Here is a 22,472-nt window from a genome sequence, read left to right as displayed (position 1 = left end):
AGCAGACTGCCCGTTTGTTTGCCAAATTAATTCAGACTCAGCTCTCAGTACAACCAATTCGGTCACTGATTTCTTCAATGGGTAGATTGATGAATAATCGCTCTGCTATTATGGAGGAGCGAGTTCACTATTATACGGACCTCTACTCATCAAAATCTTCTTCCACGTTTGAGGCCCTGGATGAATATGTTTGGAATACCCCTTTACCTACAATCTGTTCTGCCCAAAAATTACTCCTGGACTCACCTATTACAATAGAGGCGCTTGCCAAGGTGACCAGTCTGTTCCCCAATAATAAAGCCCCGGGGGAGGATGGTCTCCTGATGTAGGTCTATAAGATATATGCTGATTCCATGTTGCCATGACTATTAGCGGTGCTGCAGGCAGCCTATGACAGACGCACTCTATCAGACTCCATGACCAGGGCCACAGTGGTACTGCTGCTGAAGCCAGACAAGGTGGCCACTGATCCCAATTCCTATAGACCTATCTCTTTGTTACAGTCGGATGTGAAGATCCTAGCCAAAGTATTAGCACTTAGATGAAATAAAATCATCACCACAATAGTGAACCCTGATCAGGTTGGTTTATGCCAAAGACATCTACTGCTGTCAATTTACGTGGATTATTTATTGATATGCAAACGCCGGCTGACAACATGAGTTCCAGAGCACTGTTGTCGCTTGATGCAGCTAAGGCATTTAATAGTGTAGAATGGGACTACTTGTGGAGGATTCTAGAGAGGTATGGATTCGGCAAGCGTTTTATAACCTGGATAAAGCTTTTATATCATTCTCCCTGAGCAGACAAGGCAAAGCAACTTCTTTAACTTTTCGTGGGTACCCCGACAGGGATGCCATCTCTCTCCACTATTGTTTGCATTGGCCATTGAACCTTTGGTGGCGCGAATTCGGGCTAGTGAGGAGGTGGTGGGTTTTCGATATGGTAACATCCATGAGAAAATATTGTTGTATGCCGACGACGTATTGCTTCTGCTTGGTGATACAGGTTCATCTTTACGAATAGTCATTAAATCTCTCAATTTGGCAAATATTCTAGGCTAATAATTAACTGGTCTATGTCAGCCCTGCTGCCACTTGATGGGGTCATGGATCCAGCAATGTCTGCTTTCTGTCCGGTTATAATAACATCATCCTTTAAATACCTGGGTATTCTCATTAGTTCCAATTTAGTAGACTACCGTCAATTAAACTCAGCCCCGTTGTTGATTTGCTTTAAAGACAAAGTGAAAACATGGTCTAAGTTCTGGATGATTTGGCAGGTAGAGCAAACCTTTTAAAAAATAAATTTATGCCCCAATTGCTGTATTTTCTTCACAATTCACCAGTAATGATTCCGCTGAAAACCTTCTCGATTATAAATACTATTTTTCGCCCCTTACTTTGGGGAAACTGCCCACCACAGATACGGATAGAACAGTTACAGTGTCCTAAGGATAGAGGGGGGATAGCTTTGCCCAGTCCCTGGTTGTATTATCTAGCTAGCCAGGTGCAACATCTGCGTAAAGGTATGGCGGAAGGAGGCACCACTAATGCCATGGCTAAAGATTCTACACTACAAGTGAGTGATGTTACATTGTACGGCCTCTGGCTCATTACCAAAAGGTCTAGAGGCTCAATCTTTTTGTAAACCAAATAATTCCTTCCCTACCTATCAATTAATTCACAAAATTTGGGTCAAGGTCAAGCAGCTGCAGCAGGTTACACGTCACACCGCATATAGTCCCATATGGAATAATGTGGCATTACCAGAACTGGCCAAGCTACAATATGCCTCTAAGTGGAAATTCTACGGGATAACTCATTTGAAACATATATTCAACAATGGTCAACTCATGTCATTTGATACATTGAAGTCCAGGTATAATTTATTATCTACACTGCTATTTTATTACATGCAGTTAAAGCATGCAGTTGCAGCTCAAGGCCCGTCAGCCTTATGGCACTCCTCCCCCACCCCCATTTTCAATTATTTGCACTCAGCTACAACTACTAAAGGGATTATTTCTCGCTGCTATACCATACTCCTGTCAGATTACTTAGAAAAATACCCAAATAGGGCTAGTGGGCAGTGGGAGCGAGGTGTGGGGCTTTTGAGGAAGACCAGTAGGAGGCTGCTCTGCAGTCTATCCATCTTAGTTCGTTGATGGTTTCTCACCGTATATCACAACTGTATATTGTACTTAGGGCTCATTATACACCAGCTAAAATGTGTATGATGGGGCTACGCCAGGACTTTGTGGCAGATGTAAGTGGGAACATGGGGATCTTATTCACATGCTATGGCGATGTCCGAAACTTCATCAATACTGGGAGGAAGTAATCAACACTCTTAATTTGGTGTTTCAAACTAACCTACTTCTAGACCCTAAACAGTGTCTTTTAGGTATTTTAGATAATGTTACCCAAGATACATTTATACTAGAAGCCCTCTCCAAGGCCCCGTTCCAGGCACGCAAGGCTATTCTTGTGCATTGGAAATCAGAAACTCCCCCTAGTATGGAGGATTGGAGGCAGAAAATGGGAACCATCTTGCGATACGATTGCTTAATTTACCAACATCGTGGGTGCCTAGGTAAATTTGAGAAACTCTGGGAAGCATGGTTGGCCACTCGGTTATCATGTAGGAAGATTTATCTGCTGTATTTTCCACTGGTCCACTGTTGGAGGGGGAACATCTACTGCTCTGGGTCTGTGGGGTTCCGCATGTGCCTTTACTGCATAATAATAGCACAATCTTCTTGTACTTGTTTGTTCATTGGACAACTGGTAACACTGTTAGTACTTTTGTTCTTTTTGTTAATGGCTGATTCTTTCATAATGTGTTATATTTGGTACTGCATTCTGTACTATGTATGCCTCAAACATTAATAAATAATATTTCTGATTTAAAAAAAAAATGAAAAAACAGTTATGGCAGGGGCTATAGAAGAATCTGAATGGTTGGTCTTAACACAGAAGTGCAGCTCTGTAATCAATACATTGTCAAATGTCATTGTTAAAGTGATACTAAACCCATGATATTAAAACTAACAGGTCAGCACTCCTGCAGCACAAATAAAATATAAATGCTTTTTTAAATTAGCATGAAAACGCCATCTACCTTTATTTAATAGCAGAATGCAACGATCACAAGACATATAGATGTGGCTGGCCGAGACTTCACTCTCCTCTGATGTCTCCTGTAACCCTCACTGACCACTGACTCCCTTTTCGGACAGCGCTGATTGGCCATGCCATGATGCTATGAGACTTGCGTAGCTCCGATCATACAGGAAATGTTCTCTCCAGCAATAGACATCAAACTGAGCGTGAGCAAAGTGACTCCACACAATGTCTTATCAGGAGATAAGAGGGGGACACTGGAAGAAGGGGAGGATCAGAGAAGTCGGGACCAAACAGCGTTTTTATACAGTGCAGAGGATTAACCCCTTAAGTTCCACAGTTAGTATAACAAGCATGCCTTACTGCATATACATACTGATTTGACTGTTGTGGGTTTAGTAACACTTTACATACAAGCAGTGTAAGTACCTGAATTTGATCTGGTATTGACCTCTTGTAGTCCCTGTATAGAAGAGCTGGAGGGTACAAAAGTGGCACAAGGAGCCAGTCAGTGCATGTGCTGGAAAAAAAGCATGCTGATAGGAAGAGAAAGCAGAGTGACAGAGAGATGAGCTCATCACTGTGCTGCTTCTCTTCTATCTGTCTAGTCACAGGGTGAGGGTGAATCCAGGACAACCTGGAGGAAGTACATTGACTGAAACTGACCAACAGTCTGAGGACATTGGTTGAATAATAGCAAAAGTTAGCTTTGAAATGTTATCTTTTAATGGTCTATTTGTTTATCTTTTTATTTTCAGCTGGAATTCAGCTTTCAAATATTTAAAATGTGCAGGCTCATTGATTAAAGATTTTTATTTACCTCTTTATTTAGTTTTACATCATACTTTGGTGGCATATTGAACAATTGGTCATAGGAGGCCATTTAGCCAAATTTATGAAATATTATAATTTATACATTTTATTTGACCCTTGTGATGACCAAACTAGAATCTTGCTCTTGGCAGAATAGATAGCCCTTTAATGTTTGTCTTGTTTCTTTGTTTGTAATATACCCTATTTTTCTCTTATTCTTGTGTTATTGGCAGTATATTTTGCCTATGTTGTCTATGAGTAATAAAGACTATTTGCTTGTTGATTTCTCTTTTTAATATATAGGTCAAATACAATTATGCTTAAAAGAAAAAAAAATACTCTGAATGTTTCTGCACAGCCAATGGATAGTCTACTGTATATCAACATATATTAGAAATGTTCTTATCAAATGTAATTCTGCCTAAAATCATTCATTTTGCCTTACAGCTCAATCTGTTTTCTCAGTCTAGCACCAAAGTATTTGAGTCTCGCAGCTTCAATAGTATTCTACATCAGCCAACACGCTATCAAGTGAGTCAATCCTAATTGTTTTAATCAAGCTGTCAATGTGAAAACATTTGTTAATTGTGATTTGTGACATATTACTGTGATCTCTATCTTTGTATGAGATGAAAACACTGGTTTATATGTGCACATGTATTGAGATCAACAAGCCCCTACCTATTCTTACAATGCTGACAACAGCACTAGAGGGACTCATGTTTTGTGTCTTCTTGTCACTATTTTTGACAGCAAATAATGAAAAGACTTATAAAAAGATATGTGCTGAGAGCTCAGGTGGACAGAGAAAATGATGAAGTAAACGAAGGTAAGGCATAATAAAATGTAACATTGTATATGTGTTATTAAAGTACAAGTGTCAATTTGAAAAAAACATTTTTTTCCCCCTGTGTTCACAGGTGGAATATTTCCAAGCTTTTAACCTATTATACATTATTACTAAAGTTTGCTTAAAATAAAAAGTAATCTTATTTGCCTTTCTTTAGTTCTTTTGAGCATTAGCATTGGAATGTCCCATTGAACACTATGCACACTGGCTTAAAAAACCGCCAGAGCTCTTGGCAGAAAAAAACACTAATTTTGAGTGTGTGTTGTACTAGCGATTAGAAGCATTTAGCAGCGTTTAGTGTTTTTTTCTGCCAGAAAATTGCTCTCAAAAATGCAAACAAGACGTGGTTTTTTCGTCCTCTAAATGCTGAGCTTAAAAAATGCATCTAGACCAGCGTTTTTCAACCACTGTGCCGCGGCACACTAGTGTGCCGTGAGATATTGTCTGGTGTGCCGTGGGAAAAATTCCAATTTCATCTGTAACATGTGGCTTCGGCTCACAAATAGACCAATCATTAGAATCTAATGATTCAGTGGTCGGCAAGCCGCGGCTCGCGAGCCACATGCGGCTCTTTACCCAGTCTAATGCGGCTCTTCTGTGTGCCGGGCGCCTGCTCCCCTCCCTCCTCTCGGTCGGCCGCTCCCCTGCCTCCTCTCGGTTGGCAGCCCCAAAAGTCCGCGCGGACCTTTTAATCCGGCTTGCGGATGTGGCTGTCAGGATGTGTGTAGGCGGGGCAGCGTGCCGAACGTGAGGGGAGGGGAGCTAGGCTCCTCTCACAGTCCGCCCTGAAGACCCGAACGGCGCGGGAAGACAGCGAGAGGAACGCAAAAGGTAAGTGAATTGACACGGGGGACTTGGCTTACTAGAAGGGGGGGGGGGGAATAGTACTGTGGGGGATGAAATACTATATGAGGGATGAATTACTTTATGAGGGATGAAATACTATATGGGGGGATGAAATACTATATGGGGGATGAATTACTATATCAGGGATGAATTACTATATGAGGGATGAAATACTATATGGGGGGATGAAATACTATATGGGGGGATGAAATACTATATGGGGGGATGAAATACTATATGAGGGATGAATTACTATATGAGGGATGAAATACTATATGGGGGGATGAAATACTATATGGGGGGATGAAATACTATATGAGGGATGAATTACTATATGGGGGGATGAAATACTATATGAGGGATGAATTACTATATGAGGGATGAAATACTATATGAGGGATGAAATACTATATGGGGGGATGAAATACTATATGAGGGATTAATTACTATGCTTACTATGGGGGAATATTACTATACTTACTATGGATGACACATACACATCATTCATCTACTCTTGGTCCGGCCCCCGGGTCCAATTATAAAATACTTTATTATTTCATAATAAAGTAATTATAAAATAATTTCTTTGTGTTTGATTCCTATTCAAGAGAATTACTTTATATATAGTCAATATAGGCACAGAGGTAAATTTTTTTAACATTTTCTAATGGTGGTGTGCCTCGTGATTTTTTTCATGAAAAAAGTGTGCCTTTGCACAAAAAAGGTTGAAAAACACTGATCTAGACTACCTAATGTGCATGAACACATTAGTTGCTTCCACAGGCAAAACACTAAACTCCTCTAGGAGCAGTATTTTTTAATCCAGTGTGCATGAAGCCTTAGACCCAGTATTAGCCCTGCCTATAGCCTACTCAAGCATGCACTGTATTACTTGGGCAAATATAGCTTTATCTCTGCCTTCTCTTCACAGTGTACCTGGACCTAGCCATGGGACCTGAACAAAACAGATTTTAGATATTTATTTATCTTTATTTATTTATTTTCCACGACTTACCAATTCACATGAACCTAGTTTTACAACAACATTTCCAAGTTTATGGATTGTAAGTCAGGAAATAATAGGATTTTTGTCAAGATGCATTTAATTTTTATTTATAATATCTACCCAAATGTAGCTACAAATTAGCATATAAAATAAAACTGTCTGACTACTGAAAACTGTAGAAATCTACAAAAACATTCACTGCTAAACATTAGCCTATAACTTAGATCTCTATATAACACATACTTTTTATATATTTAATGGCACCTGCTGGAAGGCAGATGATTCACATTGACTTCAGAATGAACTTTGCATTCTAGATAGTCTTGATGTTCATTTGGAAAAAATGGTATCAAAATAAAAATACAGTTAAAAATTTAGTTTAAATACTGTGAAAGTTCAGTAGTCTCTTTGCAATTGAGACACTTCATTTTGAAGGTATAACAAGCCTCTGTCTCATGTATTCCTGAGCTTTCCTGTTGGTCCTGCTGTACTCATCTATTACTTAGGTATATAATTGTGTTAAATTGGTGTTAAATATGGTGAAAGAGTTGGAACAGCTGGACCAATCAGATGGAAAATTAACTTCTCTTGTTTTTTTTAGAAAAGATTAACAAAGCATTTACTAATGTTGCACAAAAAGTAATATTGATAAGCTGAAGCCACCATCGTCTTTAGCTGTAGTAATATAAAGGGCCCCTACATAATGATCAAGCATGCAAGAAAGGTGGAAGCCTTAGCTGAAAATGTTCACTCCAAATTTGTATTTTTTGTAACTGCATAAGGTAATTCATTCTTGTGATTTCCCCAAAACTAAAGGAAATAGACATGCTAACTGGGAGGATCTACCAGCTCTATTCACTTGATCAATGTAAAGAATGCCTCCCCTAATAATATGCTTGCAAGGAAGGGGCATTTGTATGTTTTGGCAGGTTTCAAAAATTATAGCTGGCATTAGAATGAAGCTGAAAGGTCATTTTTCATTGCATTCAATAAAAAATGGCCTGTGTAGCAATATTATGTCACAGTTTTCCTTGTAGATGTAAAGGCAGAAGGTTCTTTACCTTCATGCATTCTATGCATGAACTTAAAAAATCTTAGAAAATGCAGCTTTCCCCCCATCCCCCACCTCTACTTATCTGAGCTCAATCTCAATCCAGCCATGTGCATGAGAGCAGAGGCACTCTCGGTTCTCTCACTCCTCATTGGCTTAGAGAGAGCCATTGGCTCCTATTGCTGTCAATCACAGCCAGCAAGAAGGGAGTGGGGTGCGGGACTGAAATGTGCTATGTGTATCTTATGCAACCAAGCTCAGGAGCAAGCCAGCATGAGTGCCCCCATAGCAAGCAGCTTGCCATGAGGGTACTCTGAAGAGGGTAGAAGCCAGGAGCATCAGCATGGGACCAGAGAAGAGGAGGATCGGGGCTGCTCTTTGCAAAACCATTGCACAGAGCAAGTAAGTACTTTATAACGTGTGTTATTTTAATTTATTTTTTTTTTAAACGAAACGTTTAGAATCACTTTAAATAATTATTCTATAATAAGTAAAAAATATATTTGCATGACCATGGATTACATATGTAAAAACACTTTATAGTAGGGATTTACCAATATCTCTGTAGTGCGGGTGTCTTCCTAATTAAGACAAGTACTCATATTACACAGTTGGTCATATTACACAGGAGTGATTACAGACTGGGGCAGACTACAGGACAGAGTCAGAGATTCGGCACGTGAGGTTGGAGAGGAGACCTAAGTTGGCCATACACTGATAGCAGGTTTCTTATTTTATGCTACAGTTGGATGGATAAATCACATCTGCTGGGCTATTACAGTCTGACAGCAGCAGCAACTGTTCTTTATTAACTGGGCAAAATACAGTTCATGTGGGCCCTATGGGCCCCCTCCTGCCTGACATTCTATGATTATGCAGGGTGAAAACAAAAATGATCAATTTATGGCCAGCTTAGAATCTCTTGCCACCCACGTGACCCATATGTGCAGCAGTGGGCATTAATAGTCACATGCCACACATATGAATCCATGGGCAGCAGAGGTTTCTGTTCTGAGAGTGGTCTCACTGCACACTGTCAGCACAAGCTGTCAAAGCAACTCCCAGTCTCTAGTAGTGACTGACTGCCAATCATGTTATTACTATGACAGCCAATCGTCATACAATATACACTCACCGGCCACTTTACTAGGTACCTAGTAAAGTGGCCGGTGAGTGTATATTGTATGACGATTAAAGAAGTTTCGTGATATTGATTGTTTATTTTTACTCTTTATCCCAAAGGCTGTGTTTTTACTTGACCAGTAGCAGAGGACTAGAAGCTCCTCCTGCCACTGTTGCCCTGCAGACAGGCTGGGAAAGAGCTGGGTCACATGACAGCTGTATCATCTTCAGTATATGCAGAAAAAAAACGATAATGTAAATTAAACAATGGGAGGGGGGTTTACTCAAACCAGAGCATGCAAAATCTGGTGCAGCTCTGCACAGAAACCAATCAGCTTCCAGATATTATTGCTAAAGCTTAACTGAACAATATGAAGTTAGAAGCTGATTGGCTACCATGTACAGCGCACAAGATTCTGAGTTTTAGTAGGTATACTCCAATGTGTGTTTAGTATCCCTATAACTAGTCAAAGCCAGTAAAATTACTATTTTTCTTTCACATGCCTGAGGTCTGGTTTTGACAGTGCAGGGTCAGTAAAGCAGCAGTTCTGGTACTGGGGGTACTGCAGTAATATTCAGCATTTTTTTCAGTGTGTATGATGCAACAGAAAGCACTTTCTCCAACATCCTCATTAGCACAGCTCTGAGTGCAGAGTGAGAGAGGCATTCCCAGGGTTTCCCTGTGGCCCAGGTCATACATGTCCCAAAGAAAGTCTCGGAGCTCTTCTCATACTGTTCCAGGTCACATACTGATCATGCTGAGTAAAAACCTAGGCAAGGAAAACACTGATATTTGAATGTTGAGGCATGGGGAGCACATAATCAGTGCAAAGAGGCCACAGATTTAAAGAAAACATTGCTTCCTGGAATTCTTTATTAGGTCCTGCCTGACTTGAATCAGTCAACCGTACCAGTCAAAGAGTAAATTAATAAAAACATACCATTCTAACCAATAAAAGGGTTTAGTTATATAAGCTGACTATATTGAAAGCGATGACTTCCCATACTGCTAGAAGCAAGCTATCTCCAAACAAAAGAAAACTTCCTCAGTAGACAAAAATGTCTCAGCAATCCAAACATCAACGACATCTCTGTTCTCTTTCCAGGTGAATTAAAAGAAATAAAACAAGATATTTCCAGCCTCCGTTATGAACTCCTCGAAGACAAATCACAAGCCACTGAAGAGCTGTCGGACTTGATTCATAAATTAAGTGAAAAGCTAAATCCTGGTATGTCAAGATGCGAGTGAATAATTGACCAAGGAGATCTATCAACAGCACGTACAATGGCAATAAACTTTAAAAAAAATGCATCCGATACTTGAAGAAAAATACGTCTGGTAGATTTATAGCACATAATACCTTAACTATGTTTATTATTTCAAATTTAGGTTTAGCAAATGTTCTTCGCTATGACAATTTCTATCCACGCTTTAAGAGATCATGGAATTTTAATAATGTAATTCTGGTTTCCAGTATTTCAATGGCATAACTACATCAATTATGTGAACCACTTACCAGTGTTTGTTAGCATTCCCAGGGGAAAAACACAGACAAATGAAGTCATGTCCCAATAAACTGTGTTCTTCTCTGTCTTCTCCAACCATGAGCACTTTTGGAGTAAGTTTCAGATAAATGTCCTGGCCAGTTTAGTACTGTTGGCAAATGTGTGCAGTGACTGATTTATGTGCCATCTTTATTGAAATATTAGCTTTTCTCTAGAGATTACATTGTTAACCTGAGTTTTCCACTCTGTTACTGAGGGAGGGCTGGGCGATATCCATTTTTGTGCTATCAATTTCTGTGTTATATAGAGTAATCTGGTGACAGGAGGCATCAGCACAGTGGGTACAATAGACTCATCAAACATATTAAGAAGACATAGTTTAGATTCTGCTGGCAAGGTAACCTGATAAATGAAGGATATAAGAGAAACAAAATTATGCCAATACCTCCAGAGCATATGAATAAGGTCCGCCGGACCTGTCACATCTAGGACACAAATCTGTGTCTCTACGATTCCATCCATACAATTTAACCAGAGTATGATAAACCCTATGAAGTATAAAAAGTTGGGTGAGTCTTTGCGTTGGTGACAAGAACACTATAGGGAGAGATTGCAAGGTTTGTTCTTATAGTTCCTCTGCCAATGGTCCTAAATCTTACTCCCATCACCCTCTAGCTGGGAAAGAAGTGCATGAATATATCTCCACCATCAGAGTCCAATATAGTTGGGAAATGAGACCTTTTTTAGAATCAGTTTGCTTGAGTAACCGTAAGATTGGGTGTTTTTTTTCTGCCAGGTTATATGTGTGAGCCTGGGTAGTTAGGGCATGCCTCAACTGTAAGAATTGAAGATTAAATTCCATCTGGAGGGCCTGGAAGGTCTTCAAGGCATGACCATCATACAGTTGGGACAGATACCTCACACCCCTTTCCTGCCACATGCCAAAACCTTTTAATTTGCTTACCTCTGGTAGGAGAAAGTTATTCCAGAGTGGAGTACTATTAGTAAAACCCTCCCATTTCAGTATTTTATTAACATGTGCCATCTTTCATTGCATGCTGTTAGTGTATCACATGTTCACATCTACAATATCTATGATATTGCAAAGGGTGTAAATAATGAACATCAATGACATGAACACTTCCAACAGTATGTTTAATTAAAGGAAGCTTTTGATGGGGCACTTAGATGCCTTTGGCTTTCATTTGATTTTCAAGTAGGCAGTTTGTGAGAGTTAATTTAATATTAATACATTTGTTTCAACATTAAAGTATACCTGGACCCATGAACAAAAATGTAATATATTGCAGGTTACAAGTCCTTAGATAGGTTGAATGTATTAGTTTTCTTCTTTTAAGCTAAGAACATTTTCTGCAAGTATAGAAACATACCTGTTGATTAGAACAGAAATCCAGTGTTCTTGTAACTTCCTGTGCACTAAATTGTAATCTCATACAATGTTATCAGCCTTTTCACTTATCTTCTGTTAACTACCGAACACCCTCCTACTATTACATGAAGATGAGGTGTTTGTAGTCTAAGAAAAAACTCTTGGACATACTATCCAGACCATAAGGAGATGCATGTAGATATATACGTGCACTGTGGTCCCCGTATGGCCTGGGCAGTATGTTTTTTCTTTTTACGTCTATGTATGTGATGTGGTACATGAAACGAATATGAGGATGAGAAAGCTTTTATTTGTAGTGTTTGTAGTCCAAATCAGTAGAGCAGCATTGGTTTACAGTGCTGATCCTCCATAGGTACAGTCCAGTTAATGAGTGTTTTCACCTAATTAATGCAGCCACCACATCTAAGACCTGGCAAGCTGTAATACTTGACATTTTTCTCTTGAGTATAGATAAACTTTAAATATAGACATGAATAAAGATAGGTTAAACAAAGTCACTGTAACCTTGTAAATTAAATTAATAAGTATTCTTTAGTTTCTACAAGATAATTAAACACAATTTTCAAAGTAGTTAATTGAGGTGGTACAAAATTTGCACTTTTAATCTTAGCTGCTATTGGTTGTATAATTTGGCGCATACATTTAGTTTACCGCATGCAACTTTATTGTCCATTAATAAACACCAATACAAAACATTTCAGACATACATCTATTAATTATTGCTTTAAAGCTGAACTCCTGGTATGATTTTATTGCATACTTACAGGTTGAGATTGTGATGATTCTGTGAATGGCAGCAGTGTGCAGAAGGGAAGTTGGCAGAGATAGTGGCTATCACTGTATTAGTGCCAACTACTACTACAGTTATTGTCAGGCTCCCAGTGGACCCTCAGGTATGAAATATGCTAACTTACATTGGTCCAATAAACATCATACCTGAAGTTCAGTTATAAGGCTGCTTTCACACTGATGCGTTTTTGCAGAATTTTTACCTTGCTAACAATGCAAGAAAAACAAAATAAAAATATTTCCTTATGGGACTCTTCACACCACTGTGCTGTGGGTGTGGCGCATTCTGAAAAGTAATTCATACTTCTTTGGTGTGCTTTTCAAAACTGTACCAAAAACACAACTCTCTGTTCAAATGAATGGAAAACATGTCAATTGTATCACACCATGGTTGCGTGATTTTTGAGCTACATGTCCACATTTTATAGGTGAATGCTGAGGGTCAGGCACCCAGAAAGTGCACCAGAAACACATCAAAAGTGCATATGTGCTTTTAATGCATTTTTTCATGGAGCAGTGTGAAAGCACCCTAATACATATTTTCTGAAAATGTTTACCTACTAAGATTAGGGTGCCTATAAACACAGATTAGGGTGACTATAAAAACACAGCATAAATATACAAACAAGTATACCTCATTTGAAAAGTACTGCTTCCTTAACATGGCATATTTAAAAATGTTGGTTATAATCTTCATACTGAACAGCCCCAAGTACTTCCATTAAAATATATTGCTCAATAACCCCAAAGGATATAAATAATATAAATCTACAGGTTGTCCCTAAAGTCTGGACACATGGGCAAAATGCATATTTTCAATATATTTTTCAAAAACATTTTATTCAACTGGAATATTAATCAATAACATCTTCCATGTGATTTCCACCAGTTGTGATGCAAAGTTCCATTTGCTTTGCAAGATTCACATGAACCCAATGCAGTAACTCATCATTTCCGTCAATCTGAGCACATTCATTCATAATGCATTCTTTCAGGTGATTCATTTCTGTGATTTTCATTGAGTAGACCTTCTCCTTTAGCATACCCCAAAGAAGTAGTTAAGGGGGTTAAAGCGTAGCTCCACCCAAAAGGGGAAGTTCCGCCTTAAGCCTTTGTCCCCTACTCCCCATTAAGGATTGGCAGGGGGGAGCGGGTACACGAATTTTACAAGTACCCACTCCTAGGCGATCGGAAGAGGAAGTTGTCCTCCCCCCCTCCCTCCCCGTAGCCTTCTGGGACATGTGACAGGTCCCAGAAGACTATGGGGCCATTTACAAAGCGCAGCGCTTCTCGCACATGCGCAGTTGGCAACCGGCTGTGAAGCCACAAGCTGTCACAGCCGGGTGCCCACAGTGAAGATGCTGGCACCAGGGAGAGAAGATGGCTGGTGAAACCAGCCGTGATGAGGATACCGCAGGACCGAGGGACAGGTAAGTGGCTGTATTTTAAAAGTCAGCAGCTACAGTTTTTGAAGCCGCTGACTTTTATTTATTTTATTTTTTTCTGGCAGAAATCCGCTTTAAGGTCTGGTGAGCTTATATAGTGAAAATTCCTATGTGTCCAGACTTTAGGGACACCCTGTACTCTGTATGCACCAAAAACCTTTGCTAACCCAGTTACTACCTTGCAAAAGTAGTAGTGGCATCGTTGCTGGGCTGCACATAGCCTGTACAGAGGCAAGGCTGTGGGATGGGTCCATCAGGCCCACCCACTACTGGCTGCTTGCAGAAATCTATAGGAGGGGATGGATAAAAGACCACTTACCGTGCACAAAAAGAGAGATACAGGAAGCTCCTGCACAGGTGGAAAGTTTCACACTGTATTACTGCACAGATCTGGAAGAAATACACAAATTACACTAAGATTCAAGTAAGAATACAGTAAGAATGGCTTTACATTTATCTACCAGTTTCTTTTCCCAGAGTTCAGCTAATATTTACTTCTCCAGAGATCAGCTAATACTTAGGTATCCCAGAGTCCAGCTTTAAAAATCCAATAGATAGTAAAATGTGAAAGTTAATTGCTCAGGAGAATGGTCAGAGTTCAAAATCAGAGGACCCCAAAGCTGGGAACTAAGAATACAATACAAATATACTATTACAGACTGCTTTCGGATTGGGTGGGGTACTTTGCATCCCTAGCAGAATAAGTCCATTAGTGTGTAGTGATTGGGCAAGTATCTTATATAAACATATAAAAACTTTAGATTGTAAGCTCCACGAGCAGGGCCCTCCTATTCCTTCTGTACTGAAATGTATTGTAATTGTACTGTCTCCCTTATATTGTAAAGAGCTGTGCAAACTGCTGGCGCTATATAAATCCTGTATAATAATAATAATAATAACTCTGCATATAATAGAAAACGATACATAGTAGAAAACGCCTACTATTTCCGATACTTCTGATATGCCCCCCATCCCCTGTGTTTTGGGGGCCTCAGTTACAGCACACTTTACAAAGGGCCACACAAAATGTTAATAATAAAATGTTAACAATAAAAGATATAGATTATTTTTTCAGCATTACTGAGTAATTAGCGGCTGGTTTGTACCTTCCTTTGAGGTGCAATGAGACTCTAACAAAGTGAAAATATAAAAGGGCAGAGCTGAGGATATTCATTGGCACCGGATGCCTGTGAGCCAAAAGGCAGCATTAGCTGTGCCATGGCAAACATACAACACAGACTGTCACCAGTTATTTAATCCTCAGTGCTACTGTCACATAAATATGTGAGTAATGTGGGCTTCCAAGCTAGCATTAGAGGGCTGAACACAGCCCCTGGGTTAGCAGTCAGAAACCACTGATGTAAACTGTAAAACACATAAGAAAAGCTTAAAACAGGTTTGCAACACTTAGGCCTAAAGAGAATTTGTCATTTAGGGCAAAGTTGCATGTCCTTTTTACTGGTCCCTGTCTCCTAATGGACACCAATTCCTTAGGTAAGCTCTGTTAACCACTTACCCTCCAGAGGATTTACCCCCCTTCCTGACCAGGCCATTTTTTGCGATACAGAGCTGTGTTACTTTAACTGACAATTACACGGTCATGCAACGCTGCACCCAAATTAAATGTATGTCTTTTGTTCCCCAAAAATAGAACTTTCTTTTGGTGGTATTTGATCTGCCTCTGAGTTTTTTATTTTTTGCGCTATAAACAAAAAAAAGACAGACAATTTTGAAAAAAAAAAATCAAACAATATTTTTGACTTTTTGCAATAAAACATATCCAGTAAAAAAATTTAAAAAAATCAAATTTCATCATAAATTTAGGCCAAAATGTATTCTGCTACATGTCTTTGCTACAAAAAAATACCAATACGTGTAAATTAATTGGTTTATGTGAAAGTTATAGCATCTACAAATGACAGTATATATAGTGGAATTTTTTTTTTTTTACTAGTGATGGCAGCGATCAGTGACTTATATTGGGACTGCAGAAGGTATTCTGACACTGGGGGGAACTGTCTAACTGTCACTGACATCCCCAGTAACATGAATACAGTGATCAGTGTTAATAAAAAGCGCTGACACTGTACTAACGACACTGGGCAGGAAGAGGTTAACATCTAGGGCGATCAAAGGGTTAAGTGTGTGCTATGTGTGTTTTACTGTGTGCTATGTGTGTTTTACTGTGTGCTGTGTTTTACTGTGTAAGCACGCTGCTTTGTATTCCTCTGCTATGCAGAGGAATACAAAGCAGCGTGCAGGATCTGACAAGGGAGAGATCTGTATTGTTTACATACAGACCTCTCCCTGTCAGTGTTCCTCGGTGATCGCCGGGTGCTGGCGGGGAATCTCCGGCCCGGACCCGGCGATTGACAGCTGAAGCTGCCAATGGCGGCGCGGGTAGGGTGTGTGCACCCCCTACCCAGAAATACAAAATCACATATATATATATATATGTGCGATTTTGCGCAGCCCTGCCGCCCTTTAGCAGTAGTTCAGCTATAGGGCGGTTGGGAAGTGGTTAATAACAATCTATCTTCTCAGGCCCAGGCAATGCATCCTGAAGTTAGGAAGAACATCATATGTTTATCCATATTCGGAAGTACAGGGTATTTCCCAAGGTTCCAACCTGACTAAAAAGTGGGTGCACAGCAGGGGTGGTAGATGCTCTTTACACGAAAGTCTGAAGCTTTAAATGCAACTACAACTTAAATCCACCAGCAACTCACATAATAGTGCATTGTACAAAGCATTTGTTTGTAAATGACTAACATGCTGGTATTTGTTGCAGCTGTGGTGTTTTCCAGAAAAAAAGTATTTCAGTATTCAGAAGACAATGGGGCCCATGAGGTCTCAGATGAGTGGTGTTTTAAGAGTGATACATACTGACCGAATACTTTCAAGGCTGAAGTTTAAGTAGGGCTTAAATACATTGGTCCAGCTTGGACCAATATAATTATGTTTGTGCCATACTTGGCTGATCCCTGTGGAAGCTGGAAATCACTGTAGGGGGGACCTCTACTAAAGCGATCCCCACTAGCTTCTGGGTCCCATGCTGAGTGGCTGTCCTGCTGCTCCTGACACAGGAGGTCGCTGCGCCTACTACATGGATTTCCAGCTTCCACAGTGATCAGCAATGTATGACAAATGAATATCTACACTGGTCCAAGCTGAAAAAAGCCATACCTAAAAATCAGCTTTAAGCACTTGTCTAAGGAGTAAAGGCATACAAGCTGGGGGGGCTGGGGAGGAAACCTATCCCTCCATGCCAGATTTTGTGGGCTGGTATCATGCTGAAAGGAATTCAGATGCACTAAGAAGAATATGTAAATATAAGAGAAGGAAAGATTGAATTTTGGATTGGATCATGGGAGCAGATCAGGCAAATAACTGGTGAGGTGGAATTTTGATTATTTACACATCTCTAGTAATAACTAGTCTTAACCTACATTATCATCAAACTTGTATAGGCCAGGGTACTAGAAAGTGCTACAACACTACCATCTAGTGGTCAATATGTGCATAACATTTGTAATTCTTGTTTCTCATATTTATTATGAATTACATTTGCAAAGACATTAGACTTCATTATTAATATGTGACCTCTGCAGCACTGAATCACGCAGTGCTTTTTTTTTATCCTACTTACTGAACAAGATAAGCATTTCTAATGAATATGTGTATAAACCAAGAACAGGAGTGTGTTGTATGGGTTGCAGACTATAGATAAAATCTTATCAGAAAGAAGAGCTGATAAGTAGAGTAATTGTCTGCTTCCTTACTATGTTATCTGAACTCAAATTAGCTCATATATGATGTAGAATGAATATGTACTATTGTGTAAGCCATGGAAAACAAAGGATTTAATGCCAGCATTTATTAGCATTAAATGAGTTCTACAAAGACAGCTTCTGCACCCAGTATACCAAGGCAACATGACTAGAAATAATTTACCAGAGCATGTTGTATTATAGATCTTTGATAAAAAAAAAACTTTGGACTTCATAATTTTAGTAATAACTTTCTATTTAATAATGTATCTTACATCAAACTGTATACAGCTTTGCTTTTAATATAAAAAAAATGCAGCAAAAAGATATGTACAGCATATAACAGATGTTTCAGCGGTTGCTGGCTAGTGAAGAGTGCTTAAGAGCAGCAGGGCAATTAGGAATATAATACAGTACTCTTGTCTTACAGTACAAGTGCAATCGCCTAAGGCGTCACAAGTGGCCAGTGAATGGATATGGTGTATATAATGATATACTTATCGATAATGTACAGATAGTTATGGCAATAATAATAAAAAACAGATTGTATACTAAGAATGAAAATGTGTCATTGTTTGTTTTTAAACAACTATCACCAATGCAGGTACAAAAGCCTGTGTGTATCTATCAAGGTAACCCATCTAATAAAGGAAGGGAAGTCTAGTGCACCTCACAATATCAGCAGGGTTTCCAGTACAAATGAGAAACTGCAAGATCAGTGGTCTCCAAACTGCAGCCCGTTGGTTGCCTTTATCTAGCCCTTGGGACACTATTCCCCCCACTGACACCAGCGATGGGTGAACTACATCTCCCACTGACTCCAACAATGGGGAACTATTTCTTCCACTGACATCAATGATGGGGAACTATTCCTCCCACTGACATCAACGATGGGGAACTATTCATCCAACTGACACCAACAATGGGGCACTATTATTATTATTATACAGTATTTATATAGAGCCAAAAGATTTGCTCAGCGCTGTACATTGTAGTGGGGGACAGTACATTATTATTATTATTATTATACAGTATTTATAAAGCGCCAATAGTTCGCTCAGCGCTGTACATTACAAAAGGGAGACAGAACATGTGACAGAACAATACCAATACAATGCAAAACATGAGGGGATCAAGGGCCCTGCTCTTTCGAGCTTACAATCTAGGAGGGAGGGGGTGGTGGCACAGGAGGAGATAGCTGTGGGGGATGGAGTGGTAGGAAGAGTGGAGGAGGTCGGCAAGTTAGCAGGGGGTGGGGTAGGCTTCCCTGAAGAGATGGGTTTTCAGGGTGCGCCTAAAGGAGAGGAGAGTAGGTGATAATCTGATGGGTTGGGGCAGGGAGTTCCAGAGGATGGGTGACACCCTGGAGAAGTCCTGGAGGCGGGCATGGGAGGAGGAGACCAGGGAACTAGAGAGAAGGAGGTCTTGTGAGGAGCGGAGTGTGCGTGCTGGGCGGTACTTGGATATTAGGTCAGTGATGTAGTTCGGGGCAGTATGGTGGACAGCTTTGTACGTCAGCGTTAGGATTTTGAATTTGATCCGTTGCGCAATCGGAAGCCAGTGGAGGGATTGGCAGAGGGGGGTGGCGGAGACAGTGCGGTTGGAAAGGTGAATGAGTCTGGCAGCCGTGTTCAGGATGGACTGAAGAGGGGATAGCCAGCGGCGAGGCAGGCCAGTGAGGAGGGAGTTGCAGTAGTCGAGTCGTGATATGATGAGGGAGTGGATGAGCTGTTTAGTGGTTTCTGGGGTTAGGAACGTGCGGATTTTGGCGATGTTGTGGAGGTGGAGTCTGCACGAGTTTGTTAAAGATTGGACTTGGGGCTGGAAGGATAGGTTGGAGTCCAGAATGACACCCAGTACTCTGGCCTGCAGGGCGGGTTTGATGGTAGCGTTGTTGGATGTGATGGAGAAATCAATGGGGGGTGGTGTCCGGGCTGGGGGGAAGACAAGAAACTCGGTTTTGGAGAGGTTCAATTTAAGGAAGTGGAGCGACATCCAGTCTGATATGTCGCTCAGTAGGTGTGTGATTCGGGCTGAGACCAAGGGGGTGAGGTGGGGGGTTGAGAGATAGATTTGTGTGTTGTCGGCATAGAGGTGGTAGTTGAAGCCGTGAGAGTGTATGAGTTGGCCAAGGGAGGAGGTATAGATGGAGAAGAGAAGGGGCCCGAGGACAGAGCCTTGAGGGACCCCAACAGAGAGGGGGAGTGAGGGGGAGGTGGTAGCATTATAGGTAACGCTGAAGGAGCGTTGTGACAGGTAGGATGAGAGCCAGGAGAGAGCAGAATCTCTGAGGCCGAGGGAGTGTAGTTTTTTGAGGAGAAGGGGGTGATCGACTGTGTCGAAGGCCGCAGAGAGGTCAAGGAGTAGGAGCACTGAATAGTGGCCATTAGCTTTGGCGGTTAGCAGGTCGTTGGAGAGTTTGAGTAAGGCAGTTTCGGTGGAGTGTAGGGGACGGAAGCCGGACTGTAGGGGATCGTGGAGGTTGTTGTCGTTGAGGTGAGAGCATAGGCGGGTGTAGACTAGGCGCTCGAGGAGTTTAGATGTAAATGGGAGCAGGGAGATGGGTCTGAGGTTGTTCGGGTCATTGGGGTCCAAGGAGGGCTTTTTAAGTATGGGGGTGATGTGTGCATGTTTCAGAGGGGAGGGGAAAGTGCCTGAGGAGAGGGAGAGATTGAAGATGTGGGTGAGGGAGCGTAGGATGGAGGAGGAGGAAGGTCGTAGGAGTTGTGAGGGGATAGGGTCGAGGGGGCAGGTGGTGAGGCGGGCATCAGAGAGGATCTTGGAGACTTCCTCGATGGTAGTAAGGTCAAAGGTGTGGAGTGTTGGGGGAGCTTCAGTATGAGGAATGTAGGGTGGGGTGGAAGAGGAGGTCAGAGCAGTGGTGGGGCCGTGGGAGAGGGGTGATGAGGGGGTAGCTGAGTGAGGGTGAAGGGGGTTGGAGAGAGTTTGAGCAGCGACGAAGTCCCTGCGGGTTATGTCGAGGGGGAGGGGGGATAAGGGGGTAACTGTGTGAGAGGGGACGGGTTGAGAGGGCATGTGAGTTGCGGCAATGTCCTTGCGAATTGTGTCAATTTTGTTTTTGAAGTGATTGGCAATCTCAAGGGCAGTGAGTGAGGTGCTGGGTGGAGGTGGGGGTGGAGAGAGTAGAGAGTTGAAGGCAGAGAAGAGTCGGCGAGGATTGGAGGAGAGGGCCTTGATGAGGGTCAAGAAGTAGGCCTGTTTGGCAGCATGGAGGGAGGAGGTGTAGGTGCGGAAGGCAGATTTGTAGCGGGTGAAGGCTTGTTGGGATTTGGTTTTGCGCCATAGTCGCTCCAGGGCACGACTGTGTCGTTTGAGGGTTTTGGTGTGATCAGTCTGCCAGGGCTGGAGCGGTCGGGGTCTGATGTTGCGTGTGGTACATGGGACAATACAGTAACAAAACAATACACGAGGGGTTCGAGGGCCCTGCTCTTTCGAGCTTACAATCTAGGGCACTATAACTTTTGCTGACACCAAATGATGGGGAACTATTCCTTCCACTGACATCAATGATGGGGCACTATTCCTCTCACTGACACCAACAATAGGACGCTATTCCTCTCACTGACACCAACAATGGGGCACCATTCTTCCCACTGACAACAATGATGGGGCACTATTACTCCCACTGATACCAACAATGGGGTACTATTCCTCTCACTGACACCAACAATGGGAAACTATTTTTCCCACTGACACCAACAATGGGGCACTATTCCTTCCACTGACAACAAAGGTGAGGCACTATCCCTCCCGCTAACACCAATGATCAGGGCGGTATTCCTTCCACTAATACCACTGGTGGAGCACTATTCCTCCTCCCACTGACCACAGGGGTGTAATTTTTTCTATCCTCACTGACCACCAAGCCTGAGGTGTTATCGACACCAATGACCACAGTCCAGCCCCCCCCTAAAGTCTGAATACAGTAAACTGACCCTTTGTTCAAAAAGTTTGGATACTTCTGTTTCAGATGATTATAATCTCTCACCATCCTTTCTCACAGTGTACATAAAGGTAATGTTTTTTTTTATACAATAGGTAAGTGTTAGATCCTCTGCCAAGTTTTTATTGCTGTCTGTGACTCGGGGGGAGCGGGGGGAGCTGCAGCAGTAACATGCTATACCCCGAATACAGGTGTAACATATTATATAAGGTGAATATACTGTCCTACTAATGGTTAGCTGACAGCTAGCTAACAAAACTGACAGAGGCAGCGTTGTGTTTCATTCCAAAACTGAATTTACTTATGTGAATAGTTCTGGAAAAACGCAATACAATCACATAAACTGAGGTTACAATATGCTTTTTATACATGTCTCTTCCAAATGCATACATGAACACATTTCCTTTGCAGACAGCCACCTTATATCCACATCAAATGCCTAACAGTACAATCTAGATATACAGTACCATAGCTTTGACAAACAGTGAATAGACTTACAAGCATATGTGTATCAAAGGGAGAAAGACGGAGAGCTTCTCTAGTGTGTTCTTCTGGAAGCTGAAATGGCACTGTGGTGACTTAAAGAAAATCATTATTAACAAAGTATGAAACATTTCCTGTTCTTCTTTGAGTGGAATAATAAAAAAGTGTCATTGCAGTGAACACCCAATAGCTGGCTCCTCACTCGAAACAATAATGTGACATACAGAACACTGAACTTATCCTTTAAGGGAAATCTCCCCAACAGGACACAGACAGCAAAAATGACAGGGG

The 22,472-nt window shown here is 41.3% G+C and overlaps 1 protein-coding gene across 1 annotated transcript in view; it reads left to right on the top strand.

The window, feature by feature from the left end:
- TRPC3 (transient receptor potential cation channel subfamily C member 3) overlaps window positions 1-18,298 on the top strand; it is a 326,064-nt gene extending 307,766 nt beyond the window's left edge. The window contains exons 10-12 of the mRNA XM_089672160.1: window positions 4,386-4,469; window positions 4,692-4,767; window positions 9,920-18,298. Coding sequence (XP_089528286.1) covers window positions 4,386-4,469; window positions 4,692-4,767; window positions 9,920-10,062 — 303 coding nt within the window. The 3' untranslated portion in view covers window positions 10,063-18,298. The remainder of the gene's footprint in view (window positions 1-4,385; window positions 4,470-4,691; window positions 4,768-9,919) is intronic.
- Window positions 18,299-22,472: the final 4,174 nt, after the last annotated feature.

The sequence above is a fragment of the Staurois parvus genome, unplaced genomic scaffold (assembly GCF_062004578.1).
Source record: "Staurois parvus isolate SC_StPar_1 unplaced genomic scaffold, SC_StPar_1.0 ptg000122l, whole genome shotgun sequence".
NCBI lineage: Eukaryota > Metazoa > Chordata > Amphibia > Anura > Ranidae > Staurois > Staurois parvus.
This window is presented reverse-complemented; position numbering and strand designations above follow the sequence as displayed.